Source organism: Stegastes partitus, unplaced genomic scaffold (assembly GCF_000690725.1).
Source record: "Stegastes partitus isolate 25-593 unplaced genomic scaffold, Stegastes_partitus-1.0.2 Scaffold1399, whole genome shotgun sequence".
Classification (NCBI taxonomy): domain Eukaryota; kingdom Metazoa; phylum Chordata; class Actinopteri; family Pomacentridae; genus Stegastes; species Stegastes partitus.
Genome location: NW_007579130.1, coordinates 84,196 through 106,874, shown reverse-complemented (window position 1 = coordinate 106,874; position 22,679 = coordinate 84,196). Strand labels below are relative to the sequence as shown.

Sequence of the window (22,679 nt, the reverse complement as noted above, 5' to 3'; positions counted from 1 at the left end):
ACCTTTTCTACACAATTTGCTGAAGTTAACCCTTTCACACCAGAACAGTAAAAATTTTAACTCAGAAAAGTCAGAAAAGCAAAACCATTTGCATGCTGTTTATATTTGTGTTCAGTGTACATGATCAGCAGTGCTCATTCTCTAGTAGTTGTACTTGACTGTGTAGTTTGGAAATTCAGAAATCACTCGTTCACAGATTAGAACAACCCAAAAGAGATCTGTTTGAATACTAGATGGTTCGGACAGTCACCTCTAATCACAGGTAGATACTCAGTCTTCTCAGCAGACTCAGTTTAAACTCAGCAAAGAAAGGCCTAGACAACAATAACTCAGGAACAATAATAAAGATAATGACGGGAATCTAAATGTTGTGAATTATAGCAGAGTTTACTACAGCATAAAGGAAACATCACAAAATTTAGTGTCGTCCAATACAGCATCACCCCAAGAATAGAGTTTTAATGATTATTACAGAGTTGTAAAAACACATTTGTGACTATGTTGAAGCAATTAAAATAATTTCACAAAAAAATGGTGCCCCAGTTAAACAGATTACTTTTGCTTTTTTTTTGTCATTACAGTATCTGGACATTCTATTTTGAAGACACTTTTTACCACAAAGTGTTAAAAGGTAATAAAGTATCTTGACATATTTGCTTTTTAGTAAATTAGCAGGTCTAGATAGAGTCAATGTAATTTCCTGGACTACGAGTTCCGGATACATTTTGATTGTGCCTTCGCGGCTGCCGTACCTGTGTGTAAACGTGAATCACACCGCTCAGTGTTTACTATTCCACTAACCACGAAAGCTAGGCTAAGAAATGGCTGAATATTCACACGTTAAGTCAACCAAATTGGTTTTGAAAGGTCTTAACAAAGGGTAAGTGTTTACCTTCCTTAGTAGCATCACGACATGACAGCTGCAGCATCGTTAATCAGAGATAACTCTCAGGTTTAGCCTACATGCTAGGCTAGGCTACAACGTTGATGTCTCGAATAACATTTGCAACAGCGTTCGTTCACAGCTCTACGTGTCTATTAAGACGTACCAGTTTTTACTGATAATCAGCCAACTAACAATACAGTAACTAAGAATAACTTCTGTAGACTTTGAAGTGTAATTGTCAGTTTGAGAGTAGCTAACATGTTAGCATTTTGCTCGCTAACGCTTATAGTTAATATTTCAAATTCGCAAGATGCTGTTCAAAAGTGACTTAAGCAGCATCAAAAGCCTCATAAACCATACATAATGTTGAAACAGCAACGTCTGTAAAGTGCTAAATAATGACATGACAGTAAAATAATGGTACAAGATGTCGAAGGAAATCTTAAGTTGCGTCGTTGTCCTAAACTTTATTTATTTTGTTGTAACAACAGCAAAGATAAACATGTTTTTCAATTCATTCATTTCAACTGAACAAAAACGAAGCTGAGAATTTAGCACAACCACAGTGATTTATAACATCCATATTATGGAAACAAACCCCAAACAGTGTCCCCTGATTAACGTCGTATCACTCCTTTAACCTGAATGTAGCCAAGACTAACAGCTGTTGTGATGTAAATGTAGAAGGACTATTTTGTTTTTGTTGTTGGACATAGAGAACAGAACCTCATGAAGTCTAGTAAAACATTCACAGAAATAACTGCCCCAAAAGCACTAACAGCAGTGTGTAGAAATTAGATTACATGCATTTACCTCCTTTAAAAGAAAAAAACAAAATCAACTGCATGGACTACTATGTCAAACTATGAATGGAAAACGGCATTTTTTGTCATACAGTATAGCTGCGAACCAGTCTTGTATGATGTTGATATTTTGTGCATTCCTTATTAGTATTTTTTTAAGGGCCAAAAACTAGTGCTTATAACTTTTATTCATATTGAAAACTACATTAAAAAAAATCACTGATTTGAGTCTTGCTACTGCCTTTCAAGGAATTTGTATTTGGAATGTGTGGATGTATGTATGGTCTAATTAACTGTTTAGCCACATAACTACACGTGGAGTTGTTTTTTTGACATAGATATATATTTTTCAACAGGAAAAAGAGGAAACACAAAGACAAGAAAAGAAAAGCAGATGATGAGGAAAAGGTTGATGTTGTTGGTAGGTACATCTACTGAATTAAACTAAAAGAACCATCTCAAGACATTTTCTATAGGATATTTAATCCATCCACTTAGCAGCATTGTTGTAGCATGGAGAAAGCTGGGATGAGTTAGACAAGTGACAAAATGTCTTTCCTTTCTGTTAGAACTCTTTATTATGTGTACTAGAAGTAGTTTTAGAACTTCTCTGTTTTGAATATTAAAAGAAGAAATCAAAGAGATTTGATCAAATAAAATAAATAAAAAAATACAATAAAATATCAGCCAGTATTAACATTAAAGATATTTCTGGGTTTTTATATGACTAAACAAATTAAATGAATATTTACATTTACATGTGAGAGTTTGACACTTTTGAAGAGTAAACACCTCATACAAACTCGTAATGTCTGAAATGGTTTCAGGTCATTTTTTTTTCTATATCAGCCCTTAACTCATGACATGTGTTTTATATCTACAGGTTGCTCAGAGTGGATGTTGTCCAAACTTGTGCATGTATTATTTCACCTCTTACGTGCGTCTCTCTGCTCACTAGGTGGTTGGTGGTCTGTTGGTAGCTTTGGGGAGATTACCGGAACAGTTGCCATAGAGATGCAGAACAACTCGTACATCCATGCCCTGGACACTGGGCTCTTCACAGTTGGTGCGCCACACAAAGGTAAGAGTGGTACCTCAAGTTAGGGCCAAGTTATTTAGGATATCCAGCTTTTCATCAACTATGAATTCTATGTTTCTGAGCTGTGTGCAAGAACACTTATGCTCCTGCCCATGATTTTCTGCTTTTGTTACACTTCAACAGTAAGATCAACTCTCATAGGAACTATGATTTTGTATGTGCATTCTTTTGTTACTCGTAGGTTAATTTGTATTGTTTGGCACTAACTAGTGTACTAGTGTAGTATACATTTTCACAGAAAAAACATTAGTGACTCATAGTGCACAATTGCATATTTCTGTAGTTTTTCAAAGTAATGCGATGTAATAGAACATGAACTAATCCTCTGACTCTAGGATGAGGGGTTGGTTAGACATTGTGTTACACTGCCTTCCAGTTGATTATAGTGGGGTGTTGTATTATTGTTTTATTTAAAAAAAAAAAAAAAAAAAAGGCATTCTTAACTATTTTAATTGCCAACTAGTAAATTTACTCTTTGGAGTCTTTGTTATATACTATTTAAGTGTGCAAATTAATCATCAGCTGTTACTTTTACTACAACAACAGATTTGCTTTTTGTCATTTACTGGTCTCAGCTTCCCAAATGTGAAGATGGTTGTCTTTTTTTATAATTAATAGTGGACTCAAAATCTTTGTTAAACTATTATCTGACATTTAGAGTTAAAACTATTTCTTTGAGAAATCAAAAAAACAAAAACAATGGGCAGTTCTTTAGTTACAGCCCTTGTGTCAAAATTGGAACAAATGTAGATAATTTTATATATAATTGTGCGTACAAATTCTATGTTGTGATATATATTGATATGAATGTAGTGATTTGAGTGATGAGTTTGTATTGTATATGAAGTACAGACTGAAAGAAGTGGGACTTTGCTTGGGTGAAATTGCGAAGCAGGAGTATAATGCAAAAATAGCACCATGTAGGATGGAAGGATGGAAGGTTTTCAGTTTGGCTGTATTTTAAATGAAGATCCAAAGTCTACAGCTGTTCACTTATCCCACAGTTGTACAAACTTGAAGAACTTTTAATTTCGGGGTTACATTTACTGTAGGCTCTAGGCGTTATTGGGATGAAGGAAGGGTTTTGCCTTCAGTCCACAAAGCAGTAAGTATTTAAGTAGAAAATCCAGACACCAGACTGAAAAAGCTGAAGAGGGGTTGAGTTGAGGAGAAGGGTAGAGATAGCTCTGAGTTTTCACTTATTTCTGCCTTTAGGCACTTCTGAGGGAGCGTTGCTCATTGAAACAGGCACAGACACCACTGACAATTAATTCAGCACACGTTTAGCGAGAACCAGTGAAAGTGGCTGGCAGATTGAAACATCCCAATTGCCTGTGCATGCACATAAGCCCATTTCTAGGAGATAAAAGAGGATACGAGGCAGCAGTACAGAAGATTTGTGATTTCCTCTCTTTTTCTGGAGTTTCTGCACAGACGCCACACTGTGAATGATACGCGAGGTTTGGCTTTTAAATAATGAAACCAATGGTGTTATTCAATTTTATTTATTTATGAGCAGATTGAAACTTTAGAAAGTTCTTCATGCTTGCTCATTGGTCAATACATACCACGACCAATGGGCACACTGTAGGTCGACTAACATAAGCCATCTGGTTGTTCAACAGCCGGACCTCGTGAGCTTTTAGAGAGCAGCATAAATTCTCACATTCACCTGCAGGTCAAAGGAAATGTGCTGATCTTCTGTTGGCCAACTCCGAGCATCGCAGTCTATTCCAAAGATAATTAGCCTTTTAAGAAAGCAGTTTATGTCGCATTTAACCTCTGCTTCATTAAAGCTTTTCTCGTTAAGATCTCAGACTTCTTTGCCAACGTGAAGCGCTACACGTTTCACAAAGCTTTGATTTATTGTAAAGGTCTTGAAGTGGCTTAATCCTCACCAGGTCAGAGTTTTATGAAGTCATGAGAACCTTCGGAGACCTCAGTATGTAATAAAGCATTTAAATTCAACTCAACAGTGCCGGCCATGTGTTATCATAAATGTGTCAGTGCTGGTGAACTGGACCCACATTAGCACAGCATAGCCAGAGGGTTTGCAACATTAATTACAAGAATGCATAAGTAAAGCATAAAGCAGGTTTCAGGGATAAACTTGTTATGAGAAGAAATGATGCACATTCTGACTGCTGGGTGGACAAAGGCTTTTTCTGTCAGAGTAGAAAGATCAGTGTCCATCATAGGGGTTACAGGTCAAACATTTTGCATCAGTAAATGCAAAAACCAAGTTGATCTTAGACTCGCAGCAACACTTTATATTTTAACAGGTAGTCAGGAGTCTAGTAAGTCAGTCTTTTTTTGCATTGGCACCTTGTGTACACATGACCATAAAAGCAGGGCAAAAAGTGCTGCATTTGGACATTAAATTTACAAACTACAAAGGATAAGAGGGGTTTTTTTTTTGTTAAAGCATATCAGGTAAACAGTAAAACACTAACAGTTTGAAATACAGCACTGACAACTGTAAACTCTTTAGAGGGTAAACATTGCTTTATGTGTTTCAGATGATGAAGGACCAGACCCTCCAGAGCAGTTTACTGCCATCAAGCTCTCAGACGCACGGTGAGTACGCAAAGACAAACTGTGCATCGTATTTGTATCTTTCACCAACGGATTTATTGCCCCATTTCTGCATATTTTTTTTTTTTTTTTTTTTTATTAAGGATCTTTTTTTGTTGTCTAGATGTACACGAGTAATTTACTAACCTGTGGGCGATCAATCCTTGAAGATGTGCTGCCTGTTACAGAATTATTTCTTCTGCATTAGTTTCAGTGATGGATCTTAGATTCATACACTAATGTTATTGAACCTTTCTTGTCATGAAGAAGAACTCTCTAGGAAAAGGTAATGTGTTTTGAATATTAGATCAGTCCTTCGAAGAGACTCATTTGTTACTTCTTGCTGTTGCAGGGTTGCCTTGAAATCTGGATATGGGAAGTACCTGGGCATCAACTCTGAGGGTTTGGTGGTGGGACGCTCTGATGCCATCGGCGCCAGGGAACAATGGGAACCAGTCTTCCAGGATGTGAGTAAATCTGGAGATGTGTCTTCTACTAATCTGTGTAGGCGGCCAGTTCAATATCCAAACTTGAATGTTATTTATAGTGCAAGCATTGGAGGACCTGGAGCAATGGATGACAGGGTAAAATAAATGAAAACTTCGAAACAGCGTTCTTTTTTCTTTCTTCATGTCGCATTCTTGTCCCACGACTTTTGTTGTTGCAAATTCTCGTTTTTCCAATCCCATGTAATTATCCCCACATTAGAGTTGATACCCAAAGAATCTCTGTAGAACTAAATAAGACAGTGCTTTTAAGTGTTAGCATGATGCCTTTATTGGACCCCACTAGAGACTGGATGGGGTATTAACCACACTAACTGCTGAAGGCATCTTGATTAAAATAACAAAAATAATGGTTATATTATAGTTTTGTTTCTAATTGCCTTCATTATCACAGCGCCTGCCAGCACTTGAGGGACTCTGGTGTTTGTTTTTTCATTTGTGTGTGGCCCTTTAGTCCCTTTACTGTGTGGCTTCACAGTCTGAAGAGATATTTTGGTTAAATGTGTTTGGAAAAAAAATGCACTTCTGTTAGATTGTGTTGGCATTTTTCAAAAGAGTCGCGAAAGGCAGTAAACTTAATGAGCCCTTTTTATCGGTACACCATTACAGTGCAATGAGGTTTTCAGTCATTAAGTAGTACGTTTAAATTTGTGTCATTGTGTCAAGAATAGTTTTGAGTTGAACTTTTTAAAAGCACAACACTGTTGTCAGAGTGTGTTGACACATTTGAGAAATCTAACATATAGATACATACAGTATGTTAGTGTGTACCGCACATACCAGGTTGTGGTACAGGTAGAGCTGAAATCATAAACTGATCTAGTGTCACCCAGTGTCAGCTGCGATAGGCTCCAGCAACCCCCACCTCACTGATAAATGGTTGTTCTTTAATCAGCCTTCAAAGAAAAATGGTTGGAAAAGCTTCTCAGGTGTGACTAGTTAATGTTTTAGTTTGTAATATCCTTATGATGACGACAATAAACTAAACAATAATGTAACGTATGAGGAGTTTTTTGGGAAATTCTGGTTTTTGTACTTATTATAGACAAGAAAAATATTGTTGAGAAAAGCATCAGACTCATCCATCCATCCATTGTTTATACACCGCTTAATCCTCACTAGGGTCGTGGGGAGCTTGAGTCTATCCCAGCTGACTCAGGGTGAAGGCAGGGGACACCCTGGACAAGTCACCAGTCTGTCACAGGGCCACACTTAGAGACAGACAACCAAGCACACTCACATTCACACCTATGGCCAATTTAGAATCACCAATTAACCTCAACATGTTTTTGGAACTTGTGGGAGGAAGCCGGAGAACCTGGAGAGAACATGCAAACTCCACGCAGAAAGATCTCAGGTGTCCTTACTGGGACGTGAACCGGCGACCTTCTTGCTGTGAGGCAACCGTGCTAGCCACTGCTCCACTTTGTAGCCCGCAACAGACTCATTAATAATGAAAATAATCATCAGTTTCTGCTTTACATAGTAGTGTAGCAAGATTAATAAACGTAGTATGAGCTTTACTAATTTTATGAAAATTTGTAAATAAATGTTTTTGTTTTCATTTTGTAGGTGTAAGTGGGGACTAATTGTTGTCACGACTGTCCCCTGCCCTTTACAGCACGCCGAATAGCTGATGTTTAGCCCATGACAGATAGCATTTAGTGTTCATGAACAACTACCTCATTATGCAGAATGCATCTACCTTATCAGTGTAACGCACTGCTCGCCTTGATGCTTTGTTGAAACCATAAACAACCTGCCCGGTACAACCTTGAGACTCTTTTACATCAAATATCAGGCAGCCTTTCATGCCTGTCACAACAACCAATCCCACTGCAATTCTATCTAATCTACTGCCTCCTCCTCTGTTTTCTTTCTGTTCTGCCTTAGGGCAAAATGGCTCTCCTGGCAGCAAATAGCTGTTTCATCTCCTACAGTGACAGTGGGGACATCGTGGCCAAGAGCAAGACAGCGGGGGATGGCGAGATGGTGAAGGTGATGTGTAAATTGTGTTCTTCCACAAGGTTGCATGTTAATCCTTTGATTTTTAAGCATGCCGTCTCTGTGGGGACCTGACTGTTGAGATAGAAGGGGGGAAAATGTTAGTGACCTCACTTCAGGGAGTTCAGGATATTGATATTAAATGCACAATCTCTCTCTCTTTTTGTTTGCTTCTCACCCGAATGACGAGCAGATCCGAACTAGTGCAGAACGAGAGGTCAAGCGTAAGGACGACATTGCAGATGAGGACAGGGGCAACGTGAAGTCCTGCGAGATCAATTACGTGTATGTACCCACAACTGTTTAGCGCTCATTTAATACACCAGCAGCCCAATCAAGAACAAATGAAGGGAAACCGTGTTGGATTCTCTTTGCATATAATGTTATAATTAACTGTCTGTTCTTTCTTGTTAAGTTCTGTTGACTTTATGTGCTGCATTTAATGTGCAGTTTAAGAACCAATCAGAAGTTGCTGTCCTCTCTCTTCCCCCCCCCCATTTATGCATGCATGGTAAAAACAGTGTCCAGAAAAAGCCCTTTGTACATTTTACTGCTGTCAAATGTAACAGCCCCATAATAAGTACATCTTTAGTGGAATTTGCATGTTAAGGTGGATATGATGCTTAAAACGTTGTCACCAGATGAGTTTGAGGTTTTGCGATTGGAGTAGTAGCATAGAAATAACACTATTTAGTAAAATACACAAAAAATATGGTCATTTTCTTAGACTTGCGCTAGTCTTTGTTCTTTCTCTTGCAAATAATTGGCCCTTGAAGTATTTGACTCGAACAAGGGAAATTGTTGTTTGAACTGGTCACCAGTAAAATGAAACTCAGTACCTTTTACCATGTATGTACTATATAATTTTAAAGTGACTGTCATTGAGTTTGGTATTTGAGCGGAAATCTGAAGCTTTTACTCTGTTGTATTTATCAAACAGCCATAGTTATGTTGCAGATGAAGATTTTAGATGCAAAGTTTTTCTGATCACTCTGTATAGTAACTATCTAACTATCTATCTATATGGTGAATCATTAACTCTGATTGGAGACAAACTGGCTGACACTACTTCCTTGTAAAATTCCATGTAGAGTTAGCTTGTAGTTGGTGACATTTGACTTTTAAGCTGTCACATTGTGCCAGTAATTACGCTCTATGTTTCACAACAGTTTGACATTGTACAGTTTAAGCAGGACACCTTGCAGCTTCCTTTAACATTTCTGTTAAAGCACTTTATTCTGATAGAACGGAAAAACAGCGATTTCCTTCCCATTATTTTCACATTGTGTCAGTCTGCACTGACAAGATTTTGACAACAAAATCACATGCCTGGATGGGAGATAACATCTTTAGGCATCCGCCTCATCAATCCCATGCCTTAAAGGTGCAATTGATGGTCTGCTGTTAGAGTGTGATGAGAAAGCAGGCAACACCACATTTTAGCTCTCTGTGCGGCAAGTATTTTATATATGGCCTGTCTGCAGCCTATTAAGTTCCAAGCGATATGTCTAAAGCTGTTTTTTGCTTGGCATGCTTTGGCTTCTGTTCCCACTCTATTATTTGTTTTAGATGAATGCTTGGGAAATGGACTCATCATGCTGACATGTTGATAATGGCTGCCCTTGAGCCTGTGTCTTGATGTAGTGTTTAGCATCTGAATTGCCTTTGAGGATGAAGTGCAGCTCAGGAATCATAAAATACAGACAGAGAGAAGAAAAAAAATACATTTCTAAGAAGTTTTCAACAAGGTGCTTAGGTTGTTTTTGGCACTGTTGTGTAGGATATTATTTTTTTAATTTCTTTTTTTTGTTCAAATGATTTTAAAGTATTGATGGCACTTTATTCAGTACAGTGGTCCCTTGACAACATTTCTGGCAACACTTATTCAGATAGCTGTCACAATTTAGGAAGGCCGTTTAATTAGTAAAAAGGGAATTTTCGCTATCCCCAATAAAATGTCCTTACTTGGCCTAATAGTGAAATGATAGCACAATGCAATGCGTTTAAATTATTCACTTTGTATTTTTATGCTAAAGTCATTGAAATTCTTTTTTTCCCAATACCCCACAATGACAAAGCGTAAATAGAATTTTAGAAATGTTTGCATATTTGTTATAAAGTGAAAACTTAAATATCATACTGACATGACATTCCAGACCCTTTGCTATGACACGTGGCATTTAGTTCAGGCACCTTTCATGTCTCCTGATCATCTCTCAGATGTTTTAACTCCCCTTCCACACTCTGTACAGCAGATTGACCAGATGGAACGGAGCAAAGTACTGAGATATCCTTAATGGAAGCTTACTCCAGAGTACTCAGAACCTCAAATTGGGCTGAAGGTTTATCTTCCAGCAAAATAATGACCCCAAACCAGACAGCCAAGACAACAACTCTTGGGACAACTCTGTGAATGTCCTTGAGTGGCACAGCCACAACAACCCTGACTTTAAACCAATCGAACACCTCTCAAAAAACCTGAAAGTGGAAGTCAGCCAACAGAGCAGTGAGCACTGACAGAAAATCCCCAAATCCAGGTGTGCAAAGCCTGTCGTGTCATACCCAAGAAGACTTCAGGCGGCATTTGCTGCCAAAGGTGCTTCAACTAAGGACTGAGTCAAGGATCTGAATAGTTATGTCAGTGTGATTTTTACATATGAATACATCTGCAATCATTTCTAACATTCAGTTTAAATTTTGACATCACAGAGTATTGAATGTAGATTGATGAGGGAGAGAAATTAATTTCAAAGATTTTAGCATGTGGCTAACACTGCATGTAAAATAGTGAGGAAGTCTAAATACTTTCTGAATGCATTATACATGTTGACTTGTAGCAGGCTTAAGTACTCAGCCTTTTGCTATTTAGCCAACAACTGTCAACATTTTAATACTTTAGTTAATACTTGGGTGCACTTTATAAGATTTAGCTGCTTAGAGCCTTGGTGTCAGTTCTCAAAAAAGGGTAAGTTGTGAAAATGTCTGTAATTTTAAGTGTGTGTTTGGGTGTGTGTGTGTATGTCAGCTAGGGCAGTGAGTCATTTGCCTTTGCATATCCTTTTGTAATCGTCACATTGTTGTTGCTTTATGAATTACAGGAAGAAGTTTCAGAGTTTTCAAGATCGGCGGCTCAGGGTTAATGAGGACGACCCCAACTCGCTGAAGAAAGCCAGAACGGATGGAAAATTCCACGAAGCTTTGCTTGACAGGTGTGAAAATAAGCTCATTATAAACTCACTGAGAAACACTTTTATGCAAAAAGTTATTATGTTGAAACTGCTTGTGGAGTGTTTTCACTCAAAGGAATCCACTCAAATTTCTGCTAAATTTCATTTTATCAACGACTATCTGTATATTCACACACTGTATAATTCAAAGCCAGTACTTGGATGACATTCACGATCAGCTTTATTGTATTCAGAATCCAATTTGCACCTGCTGTTTATGAGCAGTATGTTGCATTAACCTCCAGTGACAGTTTTTTCCAGTGTGTATTCAGAATAAGATAATAAGATGATTTTATAAGCTAAAGTTCTATCGTAATACAATATTTATAATGTAAATATGAGAAGAAAGTTCCAATTAAGAAAGCTTGTTGAAAACGTATAGCTACAACTGGAAGATAATTACAAACAGTGAAGTATTTACATATTTGTAAATTGTATGTTTTTGCTAATGTAATTATTTTCCTAACATCCTTCCGACATTAAAATATATTGGAGTAATTTCTACTCATTCCACACAAGTGTTAAATAAAAGCAGAACAGTCACACTGCAAAGCCACAGTTAATTTTCTGTTTCTGTTATCTGAAATGTGTCAGAAGAATAGAATTAGATGTATTTTATCCTGTGAAAGCAAACAGGTATTTCAGGTAGTCTCACGTTGTCGTTATAATAAATGGAGACTTATTTTCACATTATCCTCCTCGCTGTAACAACAAGCAGGGTATCTGACGATTTATGCATGCTATCATGTCTCACACCTGTCAAACAAAGCTGCACCGCCCAGTTAATTTAAATAAAAATGATCCGTTCTTTACACCAAGAGAGTGAAACACATTATTTCTAAAAAAGTCACAGTTTGTTTATGGTTGGTTTTAATTTCAAAATGACTTTATGTGGGACACTGACACTGAGTTTATCATAAAATAACAAAACAGAACAGATAGCCAGCTGATAGCACTGACCAACTGAAAGACTGAATGTAACCTGTTGTTTTGTTTTTCATTACAGGAGAAGCAAAATGAAAGCAGACAGGTACTGCAAATGAGGACTGTGTGGACTGCTGCTATGTCTTAGTAAATGTTCTGACGTGGCATTTCAAGTTTCGTGTTTTTTGGAAGTTTTTTTTGTATTTTAAATAAACATTTGATGGTCAAAGTCAGTTTTGCGAGTTTGTTTTTATTTGCTGCAGCCGATTCATATTGACCTTTGTGTTGACTTTTATGAATTTCAGGTGACCCAGTTCCAAGTTTATTGTCAATAATTAACCATGACTACACTTTACTCTTAAGGAACTGTTTGTTGGAACACTGGAGTTCATAGGATGCAGTGTGTTTTTAGAATGTCTCTCCTACAGTTTGTAGTAATTATGGTCAATAAGATGTTACCTACACTCTTGAGGGGGGAAAATGCAAACGTGTATAAAGACATCCAAAGACAGAATATAAGAATACAAATAGTAAATAGCAGTGGTGCAGAGAGAGCAGTGATGTTTACGGCCACTGAGCAATGCTTACAATTAGAAACAAAGGCAGAATTCAAGACACTATGACTGACAATCATGACTGTCATTCTATTGGTGGTAATTTAGATTGAGTATTAGTTTTTTTGTAGCCTAAGCCTTAATATTTCATATATTTCAAGTCACTGAACATATATGTAGGTCTGCATCGTATCATTTATCATTGTGTGGTTATTAATTGGGCTAAGTTCCTGTAAGCTTAATTTTTTGGACTGATAATAGTAAATGAAGTCAGATAATATGGCAGCTTACCAGATAGTCAGTGGTAAAAGCCTGGCTTTTTCATTGGGTCATTGTTAGAGGTACTCCAGTTAAGTAGCAATACACTGTTAGCGTGACAGTTTCCCAGCATACGTTTCTAGTCAGTAAGCTTTAACAATGTTGAATTTGCTTTACACAATCAAAGTAACTGAAAGTAAGTCAGACTAACTGAAATAAGCCTGACTTCCATCCATCCATTATCTATACACCGTTTAATCCTCATTAGGGCCGTGGGGGGCTGGAGCCTATCCCAGCCGACTTAGGACGAAGGCAGGGGACACCCTGGACAGGTCACCAGTCTATCACAGGGCTTAAGCCTGACTTAATAAGCTCAATTTATGGATCCGGCCCCAGGAAGAGTCACAAAGCGAATGCAAAACATGTGAAAGATACACACTTAACTACACAAAAAAATGACTATTAATGGCATAGCTGCATTGTTTTTTGTCTGTTTCAGTCTGGAGATCTGATTTGTCTGTGGGAGGGGTGGGGAGCCTTTTCCATGTTTGTACCCAGGGGCCATTTGTTTCACAATCTGTCCACGCTGTGGCCACAACGTGTAACTTGTATTATTCTACTGATATTAAACCAAATGTAAAGATACTCAGTGCAGCAAAACATCGCTTATCAACCATATTTAGCCACTATTTAAACAGAAAGAGCAAGTGTCACATGAGGAAAAAAACTCAATCAACCACATGAGTGCGCTTGTCGTTTATTCTCACTTCCGTATGGAAACAACCACTGGCCTGGCACTGGGGGGGTGTTCTGTGTAACATTGGTCATTATTTCATTAGAGTCTGACGTTGCTATACCAAATAAATGAAACTGAATTGTTCATTTTTTAAATTGCGAAGGATCGTGTGATTTACATCTTTATTATTTGTAAATAAAATGTGTAGTATCTTTATGAGAACTTATTGTTTCCCCCCTCGGGTGAAAAAGTGAGCTCACCGTCACGAGGTAAACAGTAGCAGCTTCCGCATCAAACTTAACAACAAACCGGACGAGCAGCAGTCTGTCTGTGCTCCAGCAAAATGGGTCGCTGTGTTTTTCTCATTTTGGCGGCTTTATTCTCCGTCACATTGGCACAGTTTATACCACCGGTGAGACACATTTCTGCCTTATCGTCTTGCGGTTTAACACACTGTGTAGTCAAAACTTGAGCGTGTTGTTTAACTTCCTTGTGTTGTGTTGGTAGTTTCACCCTGAAGTCACACAGTGTGCTTCCACTCGGTTATTTACTGCTTTAACTTTGATCTACTTGCAGTACACAGAGGACTGTCGGACAGAAATGTATCCACCAAAAGGTCCCACGTAAGTAACATTAGTCTGTAACTAAGCAGGAAAGAAATATGACAACTAACAGTTACACAAACTGTGCTCAGTTCGTTAGCTGAGTCACAGCTGGGTTTTATAACACCTGCTGCCTTCAGCTGCCCCTCGTAAAAGCTATCATCCATGTTCACAGAATGCCGGTAGTAACTTGTGTGTTTGGTTGTAGCTGTGTTTTTTTTCATATTTGGTTTGTTGTAAGCTGTTTATTTTGGACTCTACATGTTGTGTTGCTAGCATTGTAGCTGCACAGCAAAGATGTGAACATACACATTTAAATATGGCTCATGAAGTTGCACTGACTAGTTAACAGGACGTTTGATCAGTTTCTACTAATAGGATCCGTTTACTGATGTGTCGTTCAAGTACTTCTGCAAAACCAGTTCTGTTAATGTCTCCTGTGACTCCTGAGCACTGATTTCAGATGTCAAGATGTGTTGCTCTTTCTGCTTTTATGTCAGTGCGGTTTGACAACTGGGTCAACTCAACCACTTGTAGGGCTTTTTTATTTTATTTTACTACTGGTTATAGTCATATACTACCAGTTATTGTGAAGCACATTTACAGATTTGTTTCAAATGGCTGTAGCTAGTTGTTACCCCATTGTGCATTAGGACAACAGATATGTATAGGAGACCCTGCATTTCAAACTCAGTGCACAGAGTTTGAAAAAATGTCAAGCTGAACGATCTGATAAAAATAAAAATCATAGTGCAATGTTGCGATCGCAATATCATTAACAACTTAAGCGGGAAATGGTCATTTTGGGAAAAAGAAAAAAAAAATAGATCATATTTTTTGCTGCAGTCTGTACCAAACAAGAACACGCCTTTACATGTGTAGAATGTGATTTACAGGCCACCACAGTGCTTTATTTATAATCCCACTTCTCCACATTGTGATTTTGCTAATATTTTAAATAACTGTTCAGCTCCAGTCCCAAGCAGGGGGAATGTAGCAAAGACATTCAGTTGGCTTGCAGGTGAAGTATATTTTTCAATATCCTGTCTGTTGCAAGTCCACCAAATGTGGAAGAGCTCTCCCTAAACTAGTCAGATTAGATGATTGCATTTCCTGTAGGTTAAGTTGTTTCTGTTCTTGTTTCTCCTCAGCAAAAAAAAAAAAGAAGCAAAAACAGGAGTGCTGTGTGTAATGGAGGCACCAGATGCTTAATGGTTTATTCGTGTCGTACATTTTGTTAATCAAATATAAACAACAAATCAAACTGATAGATATTTTAAGGAGCTTTTTACAAGGTGGTGATCATCTTTCCTTTTCTACAGTAGCTTTTCTTTTTTTATTGCATTAAGGACTTTACATTTCCAACAACAGTTCAAGACAGCATATTTTTATGTAGGTTGATCTAATAATGGGATAGTTTCAAAGGAAAACTAATATGAATGCATTTGGTGGCAGGGTGAAACAGACAAAAGCACCAAAATGTCATACTTGAGTATTTTGTTCACTGATTATTTGTCACTCACTTGACATGGACTTTTTATCTCTGCATCAAAATATGATTCTCGTGAAGTGACTCTGCATGGCCTCAGTTGCTGCATTCGAAATACAAATACACTACATTCAAAGTGTAAATGGAATGTCACCATTTAGAGCAGCACACTTGGGGAATATTTACATCTTTTTCGTCTCTAATCAGGTTCAGAGGAGCTGTCGGTTGGTACACAGTGGACCTCGACTTACCGCCCAGCAAGAGATGGACGGCTCTGATTACTGACAAAAAAACTGAGGTAAGAAGCCTCAAAATAACATGTCCAAATCTCTCAGGAATCCCACGTTGTTTACTCGTGCTCTTCTTCTTTTCAGCTGGTCAACATGATTCAAGCCATTAAAGACTTGGCTAATGCTTTCGTTCCCAGTGGAAGGCTGATTGAACTCGTAGACATCACACTAGTGAGCTCCATTTTCTTCTCTGAACTATGTTTCCCTTTTATCAACCGATGTATTTGTATTGTCTAAGAGGTTTTATAAGTGCTGTATGTTTCATTGTGTTCTGTAGCCTTTAATGGTGGACACACTTCCAAGCCCGTTCAATGATGAAATCAAAGGAATTGCAGATGCTTCGGGGATTCATCTTGGTAAAAATACAACAAAAACAAATGCACTCAACTCTCCAGTTAGCAAAAAGAAAAGCCCCTTTGACCTCTGCCCATTGTTTTCTTCATTTCTATACTTCAGGTGAAGTCGTCTTGTTTAACATCTTCTACGAGGTGTTCACTGTGTGCACATCAGTTGTTGCCGAGGACAACAAGGGTGAGTTAACGGAATATAGTTTTGTTTAAAATCTGTGAAACGATTCAAGAAATGTTAAAATGTATTTGTGCTCTTGTAGGTAACCTCTTTCATGGCAGGAATTTGGACTTTGGCTTATTTTTGGGGTAAGAGCATCACAGTTTGTAAGTGTGAACTTTTTGAGTTAAGTCTCAGCTCAGATTGCTAAAAGAAGTGGTGCCTCTTCACAGCTGGGATGTGAAAAACAAGTCATGGTCCATTAGTGAGAAGCTGAAGCCGCTAGTGGTCAACCTCGACTTCAAGAGAAACAACCGGACGGTCTTCAAGTCTACAAACTTTGCCGGATATGTGGGCATGCTGACCGGCATCAAGCCTGTAAGTCAGTTTGTAGCATGAACAAAGACTCAGCATAAAACATTCTTTCATTTTTGAGTTGTGTATTTGCTGCTGGTTTAGACGTCAGAAAGATGTTTCTACTTTGTCTTCCAGCACGTTTTCACTCTGACTATGAACGAACGCTTCAGCCTCGACGGAGGATACATTGGTGAGTAATAAGTGTTTTGTTTTTTTTCAGCTTGTACACACAATATAGATATTTCAGGTATTATTCTGTGAGTCCTGTGTCACTGTGTTTATCTGTATTGATGCAGGAATTCTTGAATGGATCTTTGGACAGAGAGACGGGATGTGGATGAGCTTTCTCACTCGCTCTGTGCTGGAAAATGCAAACAGGTATCCCTCTTTGATATTTAAACTACACTGTGGCGTTTGTTGCCACTGATGAGGAGCAGTGATATAAAAGCCCAATTGCTGTCTCCACCCTAATGTCTATACATTTTTATTAAACTACCAAATGTCTGGAAAGCCATCAGCATCTGTAATGTGGTTGTTTGACTGGAAATATGAATAGCTCTTAAAACTTCTCATAAATAACCACTACAGCAAGCAGCCAGATACAATCACAGTGTTGCAGTCAGGTGGGTTTCTTCCAATCATGGTTTGTGTAGAGCAGGGGTGTCAAACTCCGGTCCTCGAGGGCCGCAATCCTGCATGTTTTAGATGTTTCCCTCTTCCAACACACCTGATTCAAATGATCAGCTCATCATCGAGCTCTGCAGAAGCCTGATAACGATCCTGATCATTTGAATCAGGTGTGTTGGAAGAGGGAAACGTCTAAAACATGCAGGATTGCGGCCCTTGAGGACCGGATTTCGACACTCCTGGTGTAGAGTTTGTACAGGACCAGTCAATTGCATATAGACCTCACAGATTACATTATGAGCTATGGGCAAGTCATTCAGGAAAGTGTGTAGATTTGCCCTCATGCATTTGATGCATCTTCCTGAGTCCTCACACATTTGTGGGGATTGTGGAGGTTGAAATTGGTGCCTTTTATCCAGGATAGCAATGTACAACTATGTCTGGTGGCAGTAAACGTGCTGTACAACGTTGCAATGCACCCGTAAAAGCAAAGACAAAAGTAGATTAAAGTACATTAAGACTTTGCAAGTGTTTTTTTTTTTTTTTTTATTAGGTACAAAATACATGAAGTGTTTGTTTTGTCTGAAGGTTTTAGATGATGCAATTTGCTGAGACACCAAATTTTTATTGCAGTGAAATCTCCAGGGCTACCTTTAGCGCCATGGAAAGTAAAATGCCTTGATCAATTTCAAGATGAGGCAAGTATATTTGTATAGTACCTTAAAAAAAAAACAAGGCAGTGCAGATGCTTGACATAAGCCATAAAAAGGTATTAGGATGTAGAAGAAAGCAATATAGACAAAGCCCAAAAATTCAATGTAAAAGGAGTAAAATAAAATAGATGAGCCAATAAAGAAAACAGTTTAGTGGGGAAGATAAAAACTTCAGTGCAATTCAAGACCAGACTAAGTAAGTACGTTTTCAGCTTTGATTTAAAAGAAAAAAGAGGTGACTTCAGGTTTTCTGACAGCTTGTTCCAGACTTGTGGTTCATAAAAACTGAATGCTGTCTCTCTGTCACATGATAAGGTTTCTGTCAAAACAATGAGTCTGATTCTACTCCCACTAGCTATGAGGAAGCCAAAAGTCGGCTGGCTCAGACCAAGATGCTCGCTCCAGCCTACTTCATCCTGGGAGGGAACAGCACAGGGCAGGGCTGCATCATCACCAGGTCCAGGCTGCTCAGCATTGATGTCTTGGAGTAAGTACTGCAGTTTAGTTTTACAGCATTTATTGTACACTATGGAGAATGTTTGCATTTCTGGATAAAACGATGAGATTCTGTGTGTCTTGGCTGGTAAAAGCTAAATCACAATCAAAATGAACTGATTTGTAAAGACATCTTTCTAAAAGTCACTGCGTTCGTCATGTTCAACTTGTGAAACAATTGCTCAACCAGGAACTGATGACAGCTTTGGCTTCAGATCACCTGATGTATCTATTTTAAGCAGCTGCTCAGTTCAGCTGCATGTCACGTACTGAGGTTGCTGTTCCCTTATTGTACGTCAGGATCGACCTGAAGCTGGGCCGGTGGTACGTCCTGGAGACAAACTACGACCACTGGAAGGAGCCTTTGTTCCTGGATGATCGCAGGACTCCTGCCATGAAGTGTATGAACCAGACCACACAGGCAGTGAGTACTGACGACACTCCCTTCCTGTCCAGAAGTGAACAAATTTCTCTCTGAATAAAGCTTAGTCATGACAGTCATGTGATTTTAAGGTCTTAAGTCCAGGCCTGACAAGTTACATTTCTGTTTTATCAAAGCCTTAAGACACCTTTGATCTGTCGTTTCTTTTTTAGAGCATCTCACTGAAGACCATGTATGATGTGCTCTCAACCAAACCGGTGTTAAATAAGGTGAGCTGCTTTTTTTCATCACAGTCTGCATTTATAGATTAAAAGCTGGTTTAATTTAATATATGTATTTATTTTTACGGTGTCTTTTCAGTTGACCACATACACAACACTCATGCAAGTATCTGAAGGCAAACTGGAGTCATATATCCGGGACTGTCCAAACCCATGCATGCCCTGGTGATCCTCCAGACACTGATCACTTTGGGAAGGCTCATCTACACGGAGAAAAGCTCAGCTGATGTTGAGAGAAAAAAATCAAAGCTTTAAGTTTTTGCACAGCAACTCATCACCTGAACTGATGTTTGTAACAGTGATGTCATTTTGACATTTGTTTTGTTCTGTAGACAATTTAGGAATCCTTTGACAATACTAAATCCTACTTTATGTGTTAAGAGGGAAATTGGCACAAAAGTAAATCAAACCTCCAAATGTTTTCCCTCTGTTATTATACTGTAATTATATTTGTAATATTTGAGGGCTGAGTCTATCAGTGGATCTAACTGTGGGCTTAGGGACCCCCAAGATAAATGCTAATATGTATATAATTCAATTAATGCAAAATATTGTTGTTCTATGTCATGTTTCTCAAGTCCAATTCACTGAAACAGTGAGGAAATGTGTTATGATAACAGTTTATTTATGGGTACTGACCACATGACTATTGACCATTTCACACACTGACCAATGTACATCATTGCAAACCAACTCCTTTTTCACTTTTTTGAATTGTAGTTAATAAAAAGGATCCCAAAGCGGAGGTTTACTTGTTTTTATAATAATAATAGTTTTCATGAATGATTAAGGGTTGCACGGTGGTTCAGTGGTTAGCACCGTCGGCTCGCAGCTAGAAGTTTGCATGTTCTCCCCGTGCAGCGTGGGTTCTCTCTGGGTTTTCCAGCTTCCTCCCACAGTCCAAAAACATACTGAGGTTAATAGGTGATCATAAATTGTCCATAGGTGTGAATGTGAGTGCGCTTGGTTGTCTGTCTCTAAGTGTGGCCCTGTGATAGACTGGTGACCTGTCCAGGGTGTCCCCTGCCTTCACCCTGAATCAGCTGGGATAGACTCCAGCCCCCCGCGACCCTAGTGAGGATTAAGTGGATAATATGCTATATAGATAATAATATATATAGATAATGGATAAAAGATTAATCTGCTATTTTTCCAATGAACTGATTGTTTTGTCAATAAAATGCCACTGAAAGGAATTCAGTCTATTCTCAAACAAGACAAAGAAAAGCAAAAAATCTTCACAATTGAGAAGCTTAAGCAAGGTGATGTTTGAGTCATATGTTGTGCAAAAATAACAAACTAACTTTTAAAAAAAAACTGTTACATCATATTTCCTGTGCGAGTTTACACGTTCTCCTTGTGCAGTGTGGGTTCTCCGGCTTCCTCCCGAAGTCCAAAAACATGTTGAGGTTAACTGATGATTCTAAATTGTCCGTAGGTGTGAATGTGAGTGTGCTTTAGCCCTGTGATAGACTGGTGACCTGTCCAGGGTGTCCCCTGCCTTCACCCTAAGTCAGCTAGGATAGACTCCAGCCCTCCGCGACCCTAGTGAGGATTAAGCGGAGTATAGATAATGGATAGATATTTCCTGTCCGTTGACTAATTGTTTCAGTCTTCTACTGTCAGCAGTTAAAACATTTAGCAGTACAGTATATTTTAGGCTGCGATCTACTGGAAGAGTAAAGCACTACATCATTAGTAAAGCAACATGTAACTACATGACAACGCCACCATTTTTGAAAGCCTTTTATTAATTAAAAGTCATTACTGTAGTCAACATTTTAATTACATGAAAATCATGGGAGACTAACCATTAACAGAACATAACAGTATATAAAGATGTGTCTGAAGGGATAAAAGGTAAGTCTGAGCCCGAGGCTCTGATTTAAAGGAAAGTGTTCAAGCAGGAAAAACAATTAGCCTAAGTCAGCCAGGCTACAGCTGAACTTTCATCCTACTGTAATCTCTTTATAATTAGGAATCAAGTGCAGAAAAGATGAGCTGTACAACAATAAGGCCAGGCCAAGACAAATAAAATGTTTAAAAAAAAAAAACAACTCATGTCAAACTGATCCCAGAACCAAGAAGAAGAAGACTAAGGCGGATCTGAACAAGAGTTTCAGTACTACAAAGATTCAAACAGAGGCTTAACTGTAGGTGATCAGCAGCATAGAGAGAACCCCCACCCCCAGATTATTCAGAAATCACATTTAACATTCAGGAATAAAATGAACTAAAAGTGTTGATTATGTGTGGAATCTGTTGTGTGTGTGTGTGTGGGATAGAGTCACACAGAGCTTATTTGCGACTAATATTATGAAACTTTGCTCCTTTAAAGTAACAGATTAACATTCATACATCCAGAACAGATTCAGTGTGTAAGTATAGCGTTGCTAAAAACAGCAGACTTTGGGACGTCCGTATAATTCGTTACACGTTCGGAGCGCCGACAGTTTCTGGAAAAAGAAGAGAAGAACACAGCGTTTACTCCGACAAAGCCGAGCTATTTGTTTATGTATAGATACACTAGCTGCTAAGCCCTGTATGGATGTATACACGGTAACGAGACACAGTGGCTTTGCTTTTGTAGGCCGCCTGTCGGTTAAGATTACTGTTTTGTTTGTGGAGATGTCAAGGATTGTAATCTGTACCTGGTTCCTTCAGTGCCTGTGCGTTTCCCACCAGCCCAGTCAGCAATTCAGTGTTCCCATTGAGAATCTCCACAGACAGGTTGTTATTCTGCTGCTCCTCCACAATTCTCTTCTGAAGCTCCTCCTGATGTTACAGCACACAGTGTATCATTAGACAAAAAAAAAAAAGGGGGGGATTTCGCACCACAACTGCAGTTTAGGTTGTTCAACATGGCAAATTCTAAGAACACAAACATTATGTGTAGTTAATGTAACTTGTTAGCTGTTACACACCTCACACATGACTGTAAGCTGCAGCGGTAAGTCGTCCACCTTCACAAAGTCTTCCTCATCTGACTTTTGGCTCGTGTTACCTGATCCCACCTCCTGCGTGAGCAACGTTAATAAAAATCAGTGCAACAATAAAACAGAGGTAAAACAAGTATCGTGACAATGAAAGTAGCATCTTCACACTTACGTCTACACTGATCATGACCGGTGAGTCTGTGTCAGGGCTGCTGCTGGCTGTTGGCTCCTTGGGGACGTCCTGATCGTGGGAGATTTCATCTAAGGCGGCAGCTTCCCCGACTTTACCGTCCTCTTCGTCAGGGCTCTGGCACTCCACCCTGCCGGGCTCCTCTGCCGTGGCATCCGCAGTCCCAACTGACTTGCTGGTTTCTGCAAGACAAAGACAAAAGTTTCGAATAAAAGGTTAAACGAGGGAAATTATAAGAT

The 22,679-nt window shown here is 38.7% G+C and overlaps 3 protein-coding genes across 9 annotated transcripts in view; 2 read left to right on the top strand and 1 right to left on the bottom strand.

Annotated features, from left to right (window-relative positions):
- Window positions 1–757: 757 nt before the first annotated feature.
- On the top strand, window positions 758–12,256 carry frg1 (FSHD region gene 1). Its single transcript, XM_008299288.1, has 9 exons — window positions 758–880; window positions 2,046–2,110; window positions 2,648–2,770; window positions 5,308–5,365; window positions 5,715–5,829; window positions 7,762–7,866; window positions 8,066–8,157; window positions 10,971–11,081; window positions 12,106–12,256. The coding sequence occupies exons 1-9, from the start codon at window positions 822–824 to the stop codon at window positions 12,140–12,142; spliced, it is 765 nt and encodes a 254-aa protein (XP_008297510.1). The 5' UTR covers window positions 758–821; the 3' UTR covers window positions 12,143–12,256.
- A 1,612-nt stretch (window positions 12,257–13,868) lies between these two features.
- On the top strand, window positions 13,869–20,059 carry asah1b (N-acylsphingosine amidohydrolase (acid ceramidase) 1b). The gene is made up of 14 exons (XM_008299279.1): window positions 13,869–13,983; window positions 14,148–14,194; window positions 15,870–15,960; window positions 16,037–16,123; window positions 16,230–16,308; window positions 16,409–16,483; window positions 16,563–16,608; window positions 16,693–16,837; window positions 16,952–17,006; window positions 17,113–17,194; window positions 18,512–18,643; window positions 18,952–19,075; window positions 19,246–19,302; window positions 19,394–20,059. Exons 1-14 carry the CDS (start codon window positions 13,915–13,917, stop codon window positions 19,481–19,483), a joined length of 1,179 nt encoding a protein of 392 aa, XP_008297501.1. The 5' UTR covers window positions 13,869–13,914; the 3' UTR covers window positions 19,484–20,059.
- A 985-nt stretch (window positions 20,060–21,044) lies between these two features.
- The window catches only part of pcm1 (pericentriolar material 1), a 24,288-nt gene continuing 22,653 nt past the window's right edge, over window positions 21,045–22,679 (bottom strand). For all 7 annotated transcript variants that reach the window (XM_008299283.1, XM_008299280.1, XM_008299285.1 and 4 more), the window contains 4 exons: window positions 22,423–22,622; window positions 22,239–22,331; window positions 21,966–22,089; window positions 21,045–21,770 (listed from right to left, as the gene is read on the bottom strand). In XM_008299283.1, the coding sequence (XP_008297505.1) occupies window positions 21,745–21,770; window positions 21,966–22,089; window positions 22,239–22,331; window positions 22,423–22,622 (443 nt within the window). In that variant the 3' untranslated portion in view covers window positions 21,045–21,744. The remainder of the gene's footprint in view (window positions 21,771–21,965; window positions 22,090–22,238; window positions 22,332–22,422; window positions 22,623–22,679) is intronic.

Excerpts from the sequence above, each read along its gene's own strand:
- frg1 (XM_008299288.1), top strand. The coding sequence starts at position 822 with ATGGCTGAATATTCACACGTTAAGTCAACCAAATTGGTTTTGAAAGGT. Across the intron at positions 881-2,045 it reads TTGAAAGGTCTTAACAAAGG|GAAAAAGAGGAAACACAAAG; the intron begins GTAAGTGTTTAC and ends ATTTTTCAACAG. Across the intron at positions 11,082-12,105 it reads CACGAAGCTTTGCTTGACAG|GAGAAGCAAAATGAAAGCAG; the intron begins GTGTGAAAATAA and ends TTTTCATTACAG.
- asah1b (XM_008299279.1), top strand. The coding sequence starts at position 13,915 with ATGGGTCGCTGTGTTTTTCTCATTTTGGCGGCTTTATTCTCCGTCACA. Across the intron at positions 13,984-14,147 it reads TGGCACAGTTTATACCACCG|TACACAGAGGACTGTCGGAC; the intron begins GTGAGACACATT and ends ATCTACTTGCAG. Across the intron at positions 16,838-16,951 it reads TGCTGACCGGCATCAAGCCT|CACGTTTTCACTCTGACTAT; the intron begins GTAAGTCAGTTT and ends TTTGTCTTCCAG.